Here is a 16763-nt window from a genome sequence, read left to right on the forward strand (position 1 = left end):
AACATTTTTTTGTCAAGGTCAGGGACTCTGAGTACCCAGAAAGTGAGGGCCCAGGGGCTGGGGTGGACGAGCAGCATAGGGTAAACAGATAATTTAGAGCCTCTATCCTGAAGAAGGCTACAGCCTCTGGTCCACATCCTGTAAGTTTCTATTTATTATTGCCCTACATCTCTGCGATAGCCAAGTGAATAAATGGGACTTCCAGCAAACTGTCCAAACAGCTCTCCCCTGGTTCTCTTACTGATCCAAATCTCCTTTGTTGATTCTACCTCTTCTGACCAAACTCTGGACTCCGCACCTCAGGGCTTGACCCTCCCACCTTTTCTGTCTGCACACTCACAGACTGGGTGGGTGATCTCATACATTCCCACAGCTTTAAATACTCTCAACATGTTGACAATGTCTAAATTTATATCTCTAGTTCCATCTGCTCCCCTGAACTCCAGACTCATACATATACTCAGATGCTCCCTCAACAAGTCTCCTTGGATATCCAGTAAACACCTCAATAGATTCAAATTTTAACTATTTCTCCTTCATCTCCTTCTTCATCCCAATAAAGGGCAACATATTCTACCAGGTCCATTATTTTTCTTTTTAGCACTTACCTCCCTCAGACATAATTTGTTTAAATGTCTGTTTCTCCCCAGTAGAATGCAAGCTGCATGAGAGCAGGTATTTCTGTCAAAGAAATACCAAAGGGGACTCATTTAAACTGTATGGAAAGTGCAAGCCCCCAGGAGATATAGAAGGTGAAGTCTGAAGGACAAAACGGAACCAATCATGAGAAGATATAGATCAGGATGTTCAAGGCAGAAGAAATGACAAATGCAAAGGTCTAAATCCAAAAGAAGCTTGTAGAGACACATTGAGAGAAAGAAAGCCCAGGGAGATGGAGAATAGGGAACTAGAGGCAGAGGAATGAGAAGGGAGGAATGAGGGGTGAAGTACAGTTCCAGGGCTTCAGGGAGAGGGGGATGTCAGGTCCAAAGGCCTGGAGGCAAAAGGGAAGCAAATTCAGTATTTCAATAGAAATAACAAAGGAGAAGCTACCAAGATCTCTTCCAGAAGGCCTCAACTGACCATTTCATGCTTCTCCAGAGGGTTCTCTTGATATGTTAATATCTGTTCAAATTAATTTTGAACAGCTAAATGGTAGCATTTGCACAGCCCAGTCAGCTATGATCTGAAGTAAAATAGAGCAGTTCCTGTGGAGAAACAGAAACTGAAGAGACCTTACCACCAAGTTTATATGGCTTAGAAGCCCCTGTCTACATTGGGCACCGTCTCAGAATCTTTCCACCTAGACACCCAATTTATGACATTTCTAATCAAAAGCATGGACATGCTGCATTCCATGGGGAAAAACCCTAACATTTCCAATAACGATGCACTTTTTAAAAAAAGCCTCTATCACTAATCAATACCATATCCTGACTGCAAGTAATAAGCATTTTACTAAGGCCATTACAAAGGGCTATTAAATTATTTCTTCTATTTGTCTTGTTAAAAGGCTGTTCTCTATTAGCCCCTTGATGGCAAGTGTCAATTGACATCTTGGAAAATGTCAAATCATGGAAGATGGATTTTTGAGTGAGAAGTATGACAGGATAAACTGTACCCTCATAAGTGTCTGAAATAGATATTTTCAAACTTACTCTGGGTCACTTTTTTGTTGCATTAAAACTATGCATTTTCAGTTGGCTTTAGCAGAGTTTGTTTTCAAAAACTCAATACTTAAAGTTAGTAAAGAGCAAAGAAGAAGTTCCATTTCTAAAAATCAATGTTTCTTTAGGCTCTTTCTCTGCAAATAGACTTTAGGTTACCCAGATGATGTACTCAGTACGGTAAATCATTGGAAGCAAGAGAATTTGTTTAAACTGTTGTGTCCTTTTTCATCTTCCTGAGATTTTATTTTTGTTTAGTCACTGTTCTGACATGCTTAGGTTTTGGTTAAATTCAATTAATATACAATGTCATGATTTATCACTAAAAACAGCATGATTAATTGACTTTATATTCAGTTATAGAACTCTTTTACACTTTCCTAGTACACTTAAAATATTCTACTTCCTAAATGAAGCACTACTTTTTAAAATACAAATTCTTTGCACAAAATCCGTTACCAGCTGTACCTTCAGCTATGGTAACACCAAATGACTAGAAGTGTTGATTAAACACTCCAAGATTTAGATTTGTGTGTTTAAATGATTACTTTTATATAATCTTTGTGGAAATGCAATCCATTAGTCTTTCATCTATAGAGATTTTTCTTCATTATTTTTCATTTTTTATCTCAGACCTTCTCTGAAACAACAGGTAAGGCAATCAAAACCCACAGTATGACTTCACCCATGAATGTAGAATTCCCTCCTTGCTCCAACATGAGAAATATGGCTAAGGACAGAAATGAAGATCCTTGAGACACTATGAGCTGGTGGGCCAATCTCCATCTCCATTGCTTATGAAACACTCTACCACATTCCTCAGCCACTTCTTGGTTTTGGGGCTTTATCCTGTTATCATATTGGATGATCTCAACATCCTGCTCATAAAACATCCAAACTTCAGAGCTCAGCTTTCCCAATTTCTAGGGTCTTTGTCCCTGCTCAGCCACACCTTAACTTTATCACTATCTAAACAAGCTCCATTGTCAAGTTCACTATGTTTCAACTGCCACGCCTGATTACAATGTCCTTTTCCTCTCTTAGAATCTTCTGTGTTCCTAGTTAACCTTCATTATAGGTAAGCAGTCATGCTTGCCCTCTCTGCTTCCTAAGGCTATCAGTATCCTCCTGCCTCAGTCATCGCTGTACTCAATCAGGACCCATTTTCATATCATACAAATCCATGCCCCTGTAATCCAACACCACGTCTTCTGTGCCAACCCCCTACCTGAATCTGACCTCCCAACTGTTCTTACCACTCACAATCCAGGGCTCTGGGTATTGTTAGAAAAATCCATGAAAACATGGTTATCAATCTTTCCTGGACATATTCATGATGTTTAAGTTCAATGGCTCTTTATCCCTGACCAGGAGTCCCTTTTCTCTTGTAGAACCTGCTCCTGGCTGTTCTAAACTGTTTCTACAATCTCCTCTCACAGCAGATGACCACTCCTTCCTAACACTGTTGTCCATCTGTCCAACCAACCAATTTACTGTCCAAAGCTCTATGTTTTAACCAATCCTCTCTTTTGTCCCAGAACAGAAGAAGAGCTTTTCCCTTGGTGCCTCCAGGCCTCCTCAGTGCTAGAAGAACATTCTCTTGGCTCTTTTCCTCCTGCAAGCTACAACACACTTTCCCATACTCTTATACATTTTCTATAATTATAGCCCATGCTAGATGACTCAATTGCTCTCCTGAACTATTTGCATAGGACTTGAATCACTCAACCCAGAACCCTAACTAACACAGGAGTTAGGGGCACAGTGGAAAAGCCACATGTAACTGATAGTCAGCCCTCCATATCCACGGATTCAGCCAACGGTAAATTGTCTAGCACTGGTGTATTTACTACCGAAAAAAATCTGCGTATACCTAGACCCATGCAGTTCCATCCCATGTTGTCCAAGGGTCAACTGTATTCTCCTGGCTCCCATGCCATTTCCAACTCTTTATTTTCACTTCTCTCTAACCACTCTTTCCCACTTCCATCATCAGCTCGTCTTCTGGGCCATAAGTGCACATACCACCCACATCTCCCCATGGAACCTGAACTTCTATTGTATAGAAGTTTATGAAGGCTTAGGTATAAAGCACTTAAAAGTGTCAAGTCACCCCCCACAGAAAAGCTTTTTCTGACCACCCCAGAGAGGGTCAGTCTCCCACAGTGGCTCATCTCCAACTAGAACAGATCACATTGCATGGCTATCTCTCTGATACTGGGACCAGACCTATGGTAGGCTGATGTTTCCTAAGAAAACATGGTCACCCCTCTCCACAACATTTCTTCCTTACCTAATATGTCTCCCACATGGCCACCAAATTAATCTCTCCTAAATCCCATATTGATCCTCTCATTCTTCTATCAAAAACTTCTAGCAATTTTCCCACAGCTTATAACAAAGACCAAAACTTCTTAGCCTGGCTCTTAAACGCCACATACACCCAAAACTACCAATCAATCTTCTACTGATAATTCTAAGAACCCTCTGCCTTATTCTACAAATATACACAGTACTTTCTCCCACCTGTGGCCTCTGCTCAAGCTCACTTATATAACTGCCATGTCTTAGTTGTGTGATTCTCCCTCAGCTCAGGCAATGTTCCCCAGGAGTCAGGGCCTCCTTAAGGGCACCCTCCTCAAATTCCTCTTCCTCACCTATTGAGCAAAATGACACCAAACTGCTGAGTTCCTAGTCCATTCAGTCCACAAGCCGAGCACTTTATTTATGTGTATATATAACTCCCCAACAGGATGGTGAAGCCAGGGATATCAAAGATGATGTTTTAAATGTCTGTAACCCTCACTTTAACTGACAACCAACATCTTTACCATCAGCATTTATTTATAATGTGCCAGGTGCTGCTACAAATGCTTTACAATGGTCTTGTGGGATATATACTACTATTTTTTCCATATGCGAATGGGCAGCCTGGGTCATAGACAGGGGCCTACACAGAACTTTGAACACAATGGGTACAAAATTATATCTGTGAGTGGATAAATGTATTACTAATAACCATGCTCTGATACTGCCACATAAGTTAATGTGTCAACGTAGAATGCTTTCCCATTCTTCCCAGCCCAGCAAAATCCTCCGAGCCTTCAAGACCCAATTCAAATGTTACCTTTTCAAGAAAGTCCCCTGCTAACACCCTGGCAAATTTAGTTGCTCCTTCCAAAAACTGTCTTTAATACTTGTAATGTGTCTTCATTATAACACTAAGATTATTTATAAGACTGCTCAGTTAGAATGAGTTTCTTCATGGCAGTTTGTTCAATACTTTTCTCAGAACAACTAAATGGAAAGTAAAATGAATGTAATTTATATCTGCTGACCAAATGAAACAAAAAGAAATGGCATATCTTATTAGCAATATTTGATCATCATACTCACAAATCTTTTCTGTAACATTCAGTACATGTATCAAGTTATAAAATCTGGTATGACTAAATCTAATTCAGAAGGTCTATTTTTTCTTTTAACATGTCCAAACAAAGCATTATTCTTAAGAAATGGAGAAGAGACTTACCAGTCTTCTCCTTTCTTCTTCTACTGCGATGAGTAGTCTTGCAAATTCTTTTAGTGACTGAGCTATTTAGAAGATAAGTTAAAAAAAAAAAAAGCATTAACCTCTTTACATTGCTGATATCCAATTGCACAAGAATAAACATTACAATAAAGATACTTATGAATTTGTATATATTCTGTGGTGTTATGTTTTTATAAGCAGGAAACAGTATATACAATAGGATTTCAATGACTAACAGTTATATATAAGAGATGTTTGTGTGCTACAAATTGAAGTTTAGCACATATCAAGTATAATATTTTTTCTTCAAAGGCACTAAGGGAATATAGTTTATATATTTAATAAATAAAATTTACACAGTAATAAACAAAAGTATAGTACTGGAATCACTTCTAAACAGAATCATACAAATAATAAATTCATTAAATCTATAAGGAGCAATAAATCCAGTACTAAGATGTACTCAGTAGCAGCCAGTAATGCAAAGTCTCCCACTGACTTCTTTCTTGAAGCTCAACACATATATACTTAAAAACAGATTCTGTATTCTGTATTACTGTATCACTCTCATATCCAAGGTACTTTAGACCTTTGCTAGTCAGAATGGTCAGAGGACCACCAGCATCAGCATTTTGGGAGCTTGTTAGAAATACAGATGCTCAGGCCCTGGCCCAGAATCTGCATTTTAACAGGATCCCCAGTTGATCCCTTTGCACATTAAAGTTGAGACGCACTGCCTTAGAAAACTATCTGAAGCTATATTGTTGAGGTTTGGGAAGTGTTCAGGAACTCTGGGAGGACAAACGAAAAAAATAAGTAAACGGAGTTACAATAGCATATTCTTCAAAAATGCACAGTGCCACACAGTAAACTGTGAAAGATTAATTTGTCGACATCAATTTCTGTAACTTATACTTAATGTGAATTATTAACTAAAGTTGGAATGTTTAGATTACAAAACTAACAAAAGAAATAAGGTAAATGCAAATTTTATTTTGATTTAAGCCTTGAACCTTCCCTTCTATGTCCTTATTCTTTAGGCTCCCACCTCTTCCTTCATCCACACTAATATTGAAAACATCCTGTGAGACCAGAAGTCTAGTAAGTCTGGCATAAAGTCTACAATAAAGGGAGGTGAGTGAGAACAACACATCAAGAGTCTTACCAACAAAACTCATTAAGAAAGAGAAAGAATATTTTCCATTTAAGAATTTTAAATTACAATCTTGGATTTTTCTTCTCTCTTTTCAAAACCACTAGGCTTACACTAACTAAGCTGGTTTGAAATTCTATTCCTATGATTACTTCACACTGTATTTTATTCAGTTACCAAAACAGAAATCAAAGGATTACCTGGGAGACTCACATTAATCTCATAAACACAGTAACAGCCTTAAAGTAAGTGGAACTTTTCTAAAGTGTTTAAAATGTGATTTTAATTTCTGCAGAAATAACTGTCATTGCTACATTACAACCCAGTTTTGACAACAATAAGTTGAAGAGAAAAGCATTTTACAAATAGATAGAAGATTTTAACTGGAGTGTGCAATAGCATATTATATGTTTGTACTTTCGGTAAAGAAATATCCAGTCATCATTCTGGCAGCTATCTACTGCCATTGAAGATCTGTTGATGAGACTGGAAAAAGTCAACAAAACTTTGAATGATGGAAGGTAATGTTAACATGCCTGCAGAGAAAGAAGACAAAAAGTATGTCATACTGGGCTACAGAAGGAGAGGCAACAGGTACTCCTGAGGTGAGAAAATAAGAGGAGATGTAAATAGAAAGAGTACACTAGTTGAAAGTCTGTATAAGAAGCACTTTAACCCCAGATTTTTAACTTAACACCGCCTAACCTTTTTAATAAATATCAAAACAAAAATAAAAAACCTTACTCTCATATGCTTCCTTTTATCAGAAGCTATTGGTTAACACACTCTCACAAAACTTGGGAACAAAACATGAAAACATGAATTCTAGCAAAGCAAAGAAGCAAATGGAATTCTCAGGACAACACAGAGCTGTTCTAGGACAACAGTTGTGCCAAAGGTCCAGAGAGGCTCTTGTCTACACTGGAGCAATAGGTTAGAAGCTCCAGGAAATGTCTACAGAGAAAGAAAAATAGAACTGATCAATATCCTGATGTGTCTAAATGTAATGAGAGGAAATTTACACTCCTTTTTTTTTTTTTTTTTTTTTTTAAAGAAAACTCAAAGGCAATTATAGCTAGTGAGCAAAAATATTCAGGGGGAAAAGAATTCCAGAAGTTCCAAAAAGCAAAACTTGAATTTGCTGCGTGCCACAAATATTTACATGGTATTTACATTGTATTAGGTATTGTAAGTAATCTAGAGATGACTGAAAGTAATATGGGAGGATATGCATAAGTTATATAGGTTATATGCAAATACTACAGGATTTTATATTAAGGACTTGAGCATTTGTGGATTCTGAAAGCTGCAAATACCAAGGGACAAGTGAATTAACTCCTGGGAAAACAAAGTTATACAAATAACACAATCAAAATAATTGAAATAACTGAGTTGTGAGTAATATGTACAAAATCACTGATATAAACATTAAAAATTAAATTCATTTTGCCAAAATGAAGTTTTAACTCTATTGAGAGAAAGGGAAAGGAGCATGTTAGATAGTATGAACTCAAGACATAGTGTGACAACACTATGAAGTGAAAGGATGGTACATAAAACTAAAAAACCAAAAAAAACAAAACAACAACAACAAGAAAAACACAAGAAGTAGCAAGGTAATCATGGTCTTGAAAGAAACTGAGGAATGGCTAAAAGTTCAAAGTGGTCTTGAGACAGGAAAGAAGGGAGCAGGGCACAACCTTTAAAAGGATGACACAGCCATTAGGAAGAACAGGATAGGACAAAAACTGGTTAGAACCCATTAGGCCCAAGATGGCAGAAGACTGGACTTCCAGTAGACCTTGAGCCTCATTATACACTCACTGTAATACTTAGCATATGCTAAATGACACACCCACAGGTGCCATAACCGTAAAAGACCAAAAAATGGGCGGTGGCACAATTCCTGGAAATCTCCGCCCCCTCCCCAAAATAGTTAGAATAATCCTCCCCCTCCTTAGCCTATGAAGTTACCCAGCCCATAAAAACTAGCCACCCCGTATTTCGGGGCTGCTCTTGCTTTCTTAGACAGACCACATTCTGTCTATGGAATGTCTATCTCTCTAAATAAACTTGCTTTCACTTTACTATGGCTCACTCTTGAATGCTTTCCTGCGCAAAGCCAAGGACCCTCACTTGGCAGTGCATCCCAGGGACTCGCCCAAGACCTGGGACATGACCATCCTCTGATACCCCATTCTCCTGTAACAGTCTTTCTGAGGAATTAAGTGGCAGGGACTGGTAGAAAAGGAGATTGCTAGTTTTTGTAAAGCCTAAAAAATAATCTATAACTTTTTAAACAAATAATGAAAAACACTTTATTTTCCTATTAGCCTACACCCTAGGAGGGCACAGACCACATATTATTAATTTTCTCAAAGGGTAAATAAATATCTAGCACAGAGAAGCCTGTCACCAGGTATTTTTGAAATAAATGAGATTATAACTTGATTTTAGACTGACATGGGTATACTAGAACCTTCCAGTTGATCAACTCAGAAAATGTTCACTGGCCTACGTAGCAGCACTCTAGTGGTCCCAGGGAGTATTTTACGATGATGACTTCAGAAGTCCAAAGGTTTCCCCAAGGTAACTGCTACTCCAATATTGTGGTGTTGCCTTAAATCAGATTTTGGTTACAAGGAAGGAAACTCAAAGTTCTCATTTTGCTGCTGTACCTCTTTGTCCAAAACTTAATGGCCATTTTCTGCTTTACTTGAATTCTGGTCTGTTTCCCTTATAAATACTATTTATAGACTCAGTATGACAATAGTAGATTATAATGAGGAAGTCTGGGGAGAAATTTTAACATTTGCAAAAGCAACTGCTTGTCTGGTTCCTCACAACGAAAACGACTCTCCTTCCAGCAGTTTTCTGGGTCTGCCCCAATTTGACAGTAACTTTTGTTCCCTGTTTTTCTTTGGTTGATTTTTCAGGGAAATGACTTCAAAAAAACTAAGACTGTTCTCTCTAAATATTATAGTCCTAGTTCTATAAAAGCATACTATGTTTCTTGGTCCAAATGAAGCTTTCAGATTCATCATTTGTTCTATAAGAAACAGTCAGGAACACTAAATAATTTATTTCATGAATTAGGGACAGTGGCCTACTAACTTTTTAAACCCATATCTAATGTTTTTCCCTAAATATTTTTCTTTATAATGATGTCAAAGTATCACATTAATAGTTTACTAAGCACAACATAACAAGGAAAGAAAACAGAAATTAACAATCCTATAACGTAAGTATAAAATAATTCAAGGTATTATCACATAAATTGGGTTTTAGGAGAAAGGGCAGATGGATAGCCAGTCACTTCCCTGCCTGCCCCACCCTCAAAGTCTAACAGGTACCTCCAACACAAATCAGGCAGGTCCAAGCTGCCTAGTTAGTGTTCTCCAGCAGTACTCTAGAGATTAGAAGCCAGTATTGGAATCTCTGGTGCATGAGACCCACAAATGCCTAAAGAGGCCATGAAAACTAGAGGGAGTCTATTCTCCACCAGACCTTGGGCACAAAACATATACAAAATGACTCTCTCAGCACCCATCACAGGGCCTTATACAAAATGGCTAAGGATTTTGTGACTGCTTGAGCCACTTTTTCTAAGACTTTGCTTAAGCAAAATCTGAAAACATTTTTTATTACATGCAAATTTCTGATACCCAAATATTTTCTCTTATAATCAATTATTTGTGATGCTCCATATTTTATTTATTAATTTTCACATAAATAAAAACCACTGCATTATCTGATTTGGGGGGTCCAGGCTAACACTAAATATAACAGCTGGTCCTGCAATGATAGATCTTGACGATACCTAGGTGGTATGACAGGAGTTTGATTTAGTGAGAGTAATATTCCAAAAACAATACTTAATACACAGTGGGCTTTCAGTAGATGAATATAACAATACATTCCCACCATCTATTTGCTCTATAAGGAGAAACATACCAACTCTTATTCTAGACTTCATAAAATATTATGAAAAGGATAGGCCAGATACTTTGGAAAATTATGTTAGCTATCCACATTCTTGCCACCTGCATGAAACTTTCCTGGCTGTATTTGCCAGTAATAATCTTTCCCCTTCCTGACCATCTGGACCATGAGATTACTGGAGAGCAATCAAAATGTAGCTTTATATATAAATTTTAACTTTCCAAAAAAATTATTGAGGTCAAGAACACTGCTATAGGTTTCCTTTTTACCTCCACAATGTGATATTGGAAAAATACTTTTGGAACAAAAGAAATCTATTATTCAGATGCATTTATGACGGGTCCCAAGAGCATAAACATTCACAAAGACAACAGTTGAATTATTTACCCATAATTCAACTGTTTTTACCAATATCGTAAATTCTGAAACATTCCTGAACTGTATAAAATATCTATTTCCTAACAATTTTTTTCAGCAGGCTTAAATTCATCCTACTATTTCTAACTGTGGAAAATCTGTTTAGTGTCTGGAAGTAAGAATGAGCGAGAATAGAGAAAATTATTCCCTGTTCATTGTTGATATAATTCCACAACCTTAAGTACTAAGCATTATATACTATTAAATGTTTCAGCAATTGAACAGTTTGGGTTTACAGATTTCACAACTATAAGAACTGAAAAAGCATGTCTCTCTCGCATCTAACCAACATTTATATCATAGTCAGACAATGATGTGCTACATATTTCTCCTAGGAGTCTTTCCTCAAACCTAAACAGCATAAACACATACTCAAAAAAAACCAAAAAGTACAGATCACAAATCAGTGACATATACAATTATGTCCACAACACATTTTTTTCACTTTATTAGAGAGAGCAAATCACTTACGAAGTTCAGATAATGCTGATGAATAGAGGGGAACTGGGTTAGCAGTAGGATTTAGACTTGATTAAATCTCAAGGAAAACATGAAAACCTGTAAAAGTCTATAAAAGCCAGATTGCACCAATGCAATCATATTTTATAAGTCCAGATGTTGCCCCAACAGTCGCTTGACTTTTCTATTTGGGTGTGAGTAGGCTCTGGCAAGCTTTTTCTCTGGCACTGACTTTTCATGAAGAATAGGAGCAAGGCTGTAAAACATCAGTACTGAACTGAGGATCTGAGCCAGAGCAGGTGAATCCATCATATCCTTCTAGGCCACATGGAGAATTACTAGAATAGAATCAACCTACATAGCCAAGGGACACCCAGCATTACACTACAAAAGCATGCAGTGACCTAACAGGGTATGACATCAGCAGTTCAGGCCTGGAACTTCCACTGAGGGAGTTTTAATTCTCTGAACGCTAAAAAGATCAAAGGTAGCATACTGGCTGAAGTATCCAGTGGAAAGTTTTGGTTCAGGAACAATTTAACCCATAAACAAAGCAGGCAGCAAGGTCAGCTTGTGGCATGCCTGAATAATAAATACTATGTCTACAAAACAGAGTGATATAAAAATTGACACCAACTCTCCCACAAGATATTGCAAGTCTTTGGTAACAATTAATATCCCTGCTGACGGGCTGTCCACTCTGTCTGCAATATTGGCATTATTTGCAACCACAAACTCTAGTTATTAGTTTCCAAAAGCCACAACATCAGATAAGATTTTTCCACTCTATTTGTGGCTTCAAGCTCCATGGATGCCTAGTTGCAAAGCCAATAAATTGCTTCCTAAACCAACAGAAAAAAAAAAAAAAGTCACAGGCCCACTGTGGAATGCCAACAGGTCACTGTAATACACCCTAGTACTCAGAGGAACTGATCTTTCTTCCAGAGCTTCACAGCCCAGCCTGGTGGAATCCAAGGTCTCACGAAAACACAGGCAAATTTAGTTCTCTTTGAGGTAACTAAACTGGGTTCTCCACAATGTCCTCCAGGTGGTCAGTCTTTTTTTTTTTTTCATTGCCAAACAAATCAAAAAGCAAGATTAATCTTGAAAACAAGCCCCTGAAAACTGGCATTTAATTTTTTTTATATCCTACCAATGCATCATTGTGCAGCATTGTATTCAGGTGAATTGGGTTTCAGTAAATATGAGATGTATCAAGTTGGAAGAGCATATTAGATATTATTTTGGTAATCAAAGGTTAATATTATAGCATAGTTTTCTAATTAAGCATTAAAGAACAATAAGAAATGCACAACCTGCAAATGAAAACAGTCGTAAAATTAAACTTTTATCCAGTTGACCAGGTACTCTGCAGACTTAGGAACTACCTTGTTTCTGCTTCGTCACTTGTTCCATACTGCCATTAGCTATGCTATAATCTGTCTGTCCAGTACTTGGATGCCAGTGTAGACTCTGAACAGGACACAGGAACAGAATCCTCACTTTGGAATCCACTGGCTTAATATCAAGTGATCTCTTTCTGCTTTCTCTTGTTCCTGTTCATCCTCTAACCATATTAGCCAGATTCTTTGCAGGGGTTCTAACCAGTAATATGTCTCCTTTTAAATTCCCAACTCCTATTCCTAGTGCCTCCCTCCATACCTGGGTTCTGACATTCCATGGGTCCCTAAGCACTAACCTGTGCTAGACTTTAATCTGATCTATCAACGTGAGTCCCAACATTGACTGCCACTGTACATTTGGGCTGAGATTCAGAACTTGTGGCCAAAATGTCAATCTTTCATTCTTTTGGTCTAACTAGATACTCAGTCTGGTTTATCTTATCCTCACTGGCGTAATAACTGGACTCAAAAGAAGAAAGATACCATCTGTAAGCCAGAGGCTTCACCTATAAAAGAAAACTACCACTACTACTACTGTTACAGATTGATAACTACTAAAAGTGAGGAGAATTATGATTCCAAGACAAAAGTCACAGTGGATGCACAGAAATAATACTAGACTATATGTCTGATGATTTTCCTTCATATACTCTCTCTGAACAGGGATAGGACCTTTCAGTAATATCTGCTTTGAAACTGCCAAACTACCAGGTAGTTTGAGAATTCTAGTATTATCTCTATATATAGACAGATAAGTAGATATAGATATAGATGTATAGACTGGGCTTGTTATTTTATATAGATATAGATATAAAGCATATAACAATTCACATAAGGCCAAGTTTTGACAAATGAATACATGCAAATACAGAAAGGTGGCCTTTCAATTTTACACAATTCCAAAATTTGATTCCAGCTGGTTTCTCCCAAAACTTCATCCCACTACTCATTACTTCAAATGAATTTCATCTGAATTCTAGTTAAAATTTTTTTGTTTTTTACTATGAAATTTTATGTTGATGCAATAAGTACTGTTGTGCATAACACTGTCTACAAGCCACATATATTTAATTTTTTTCCCAAGCACACATATTAATTAGAAAATGAAGAACTGTGCTTTTCTGATGTTGCCTTTTTTTAGTTTTTGTTTTGTTTTGTGGTGTTTGACCTGTTTCCCAAAGCCAAAACAACTCCCAATTCAGAAAACATTTTCCCAAGATGTAAACCACTCCCACTTCAGAGCACCTCTGCCAAGAGGTAGAGATGTTACATAAACTGTTTCATTTAATGCCCACCCAATGATATGAGGTACTGAAGTTAAGTGTTACCTTCATTCTTCAGATGAGAAAAAGGTCAATCAGCTGGGGTAGCTTGCCCCATGATCTCACAGCTAGTAAGTGGAGAAGCAGGTATTCAGTTTTGAATGTTTGATTCCAAAGTCTATTCTCTCCCAGCAAACCATTATTGTGAAAGGAGTGGGGTGGATAAAAGGTAGTGCCAGCCTACTACCCAGCTCCATTACAGAAAAGAAGAGGCTTATCATCTTTAAAGGCAAACAGAGCCAGAACTATCTGTGCTCAGAGGATAATCAGGCGCCAAGTATCCTGCTTTAAAGGGAACAATCAGTAATTTGCTGCTAACAAACAAGCATTTACACCAAATACACCCCCACCCCCATCCTTACTGCCATTAGGAACTGACCTCCTAACACTTCTTCACATTCCACAAAGGCTGAAGCACCCCATTCATACTCCTCCTCTGCACCCAATGCTCCTGCCACCACCCTACTGAAGCTTCAACATCCGCTTCCTTGTCCAATATGCAGCCTCTCTCTTCCACAACCTGTTAACCTCTAATGACCTTCCCTCTTCTGTAATTCACACACCCACAAGGACACGAAGAGTTCGAGCGATCTAACCCCTCTGCTTCTGCTTCTTGGCAATGCTTTTATTCAACTCTAGTTTACTCCTAATCTTATTTCCCACAGTGGCCATCTAAAAAGAATTTTCTCCTTTCTCAAGAACCCAGCCCCAAACTTCCCTCACTCACACCAGATGGCCTGGCCTCCTGCTTTTCTGATCAACATGGTCTCCATTCTTTTCAACTTGCCTGCCTCAGAGGAGGGGCCCTCTTCCTCTCAAAAGCTAACAACTCCCCGAGAAGCTTCTAATCTCACCCTTTTCCATATCCATCTCCATTTTTTCTCCCCCGCTCTTATTTCCACCAGCACTCTTCTCTCCTCACAAGCCATTTCTCCTCCTCGTCTACAAACTTACACCAGTGGACTCCCATCCTCATGAAGGAGGAAGACAAGAAGACCTGGGAGTGGGGAAGGAGGAGCTTTGGTACCCGCACCAGCATGGTGCACAGCTCTTTAATCCTCACAACACCCTACGAGGCACTCACAAGTAAAACACCCAAATCTTCTATCACCATTCTCCTACTTTTCAAATAATGAAACTGACATGTAGAGGTTAAATAATATGCAAGGCCATAGAGCTAATGACTGGCAGAGCTAACCTCTGAACTCAAATTAGCTCACCTGAAATTTATATACACTTTCCCTCTATTCTAGGCACAGTTCCACAACCCCACCTCACTATTCTAAATTTAACAAATCTGATTATATATCCCGGGAATTTCTACTAGGAATTTTGTCTGAATCTCAAAACTTAACATGTACCAAAACTTAACTCATAATTCTGCTCCACCCCCAGGTAACCTGGACACATATAAACATATAAATGGGCCCCTAACACCATTCTCCTAGTAACTCGAGTGATGGATTATCCTCAGTCCTTCCTTCCACAGATTCAATTGCCAAATGCTGTTGATCTCTCTCCTCTACCCTTCTTCCATACCCATGTAAGGGTATCACTTCATCTTTGCTGTACTATTACAACAGCCTAGTTATTGGTTTCCCAGTTCCTATGGCTCCAGCTCACCCTATGTAGTAATGGTCAGAATAAAATTCCTAAAGGGCACCTTTGATTGTGTCATTATCCAACTCAAAAACTGAATGAGTAAATAAAGTCAGAAATCCATATTGCAAATGATTTGGGGCCTCCATGATGTGGCTCCAAAGTACCTTTCCAACTGTGTTAGCTTGAGATGCTACTACTTCTGATCTCTTAGTACTTTGAAACTACTAACACTCCTATAGTATCCCTTTTCCACGTCTTTCCTTTAACTACTGGGTTGGCCAAAAGATTCTTTCATTTGGTTTTCCGTAAGATGGCTCTAGTAGCACTTAGTTGTCTTTAACTTCATTTGAAACAATTTTGTTAGATTGTATGTGACAGCTGTCATATCAGAGTGCATTCTAAAAAAGACTTACCAAAACTGGTGAATTTTTGTGTAGCCATTTTAATCCTGAAGATGGAAGAAAAAAAGCAACATTTTCGGCATACTATGCTTTATTATTTCAAGAAAGGTGAAAACACAACTGAAATGCAGAAAAGATTTGTGCAGTGTATGGAGAAGGTGCTGTGACTGATCGAACGTGTCAAAAGTGGTTTGCGAAGTTTCATGCTGAAGATTTCTCACTGGATGATGCTCCATGGTCAGGTAGACCAGTTGAAGTTGATAGCAATCAAATCAAGACATTAATTGAGAACAACCAACGGTATACCACGCAGGAGATAGCCAACATATTCAAAATACCCAAATCAAGCACTGAAAATCATTTGCACCAGCTTGGTTATGTTCATCGCTTTGATGTTTGGGTTGCACATAAATTAAGTGAGAAAAACCTTCTTAACTGTATTTCCGCATGTGATTCTCTACTGAAACATAATGAAAACGTTCCATTTTTAAAACAAATTGCGATGGGCGATGAAAAGTGGATACTGTACAATAATGTGGAACAGAAGAGATTGCGGGGCAAGCAAAATGAACCACCACAAACCACGCCAAAGGCCAGTATTCATCGAAAGAAGGTGATGTTGTGTATATGGTCGGGTTGGAAGGGAGTCCTCTATTATGAGCTTCTTCCGGAAAACCAAACGATTAATTCCAACAAGTACTGCTCCCAGTTAGACCAACTGAAAGCAGCACTCGACGAAAAGCATCCAGAATTAGTCAACAGAAAATACATAATCTTCCATCAGGATAACACAAAACTGTATGTTTCTTTGATGACCAGGCAAAAACTATTACAGCTTGGCTGGGAAGTTCTGATTCATCCGCTG

The 16763-nt window shown here is 38.2% G+C and overlaps 1 protein-coding gene across 1 annotated transcript in view; it reads right to left on the bottom strand.

Annotated features, from left to right (window-relative positions):
* Positions 1-16763, bottom strand: part of ARHGAP42 (Rho GTPase activating protein 42) — a 281197-nt gene that overhangs the window by 180621 nt on the left and 83813 nt on the right. The window contains exon 3 of the mRNA XM_065881548.1: positions 5200-5261. Within this exon, the coding sequence (XP_065737620.1) occupies positions 5200-5261 (62 nt within the window). The remainder of the gene's footprint in view (positions 1-5199; positions 5262-16763) is intronic.

This window comes from Phocoena phocoena, chromosome 8 (genome assembly GCF_963924675.1).
Source record: "Phocoena phocoena chromosome 8, mPhoPho1.1, whole genome shotgun sequence".
In the NCBI taxonomy this organism is placed as follows: Eukaryota; Metazoa; Chordata; class Mammalia; order Artiodactyla; family Phocoenidae; genus Phocoena; species Phocoena phocoena.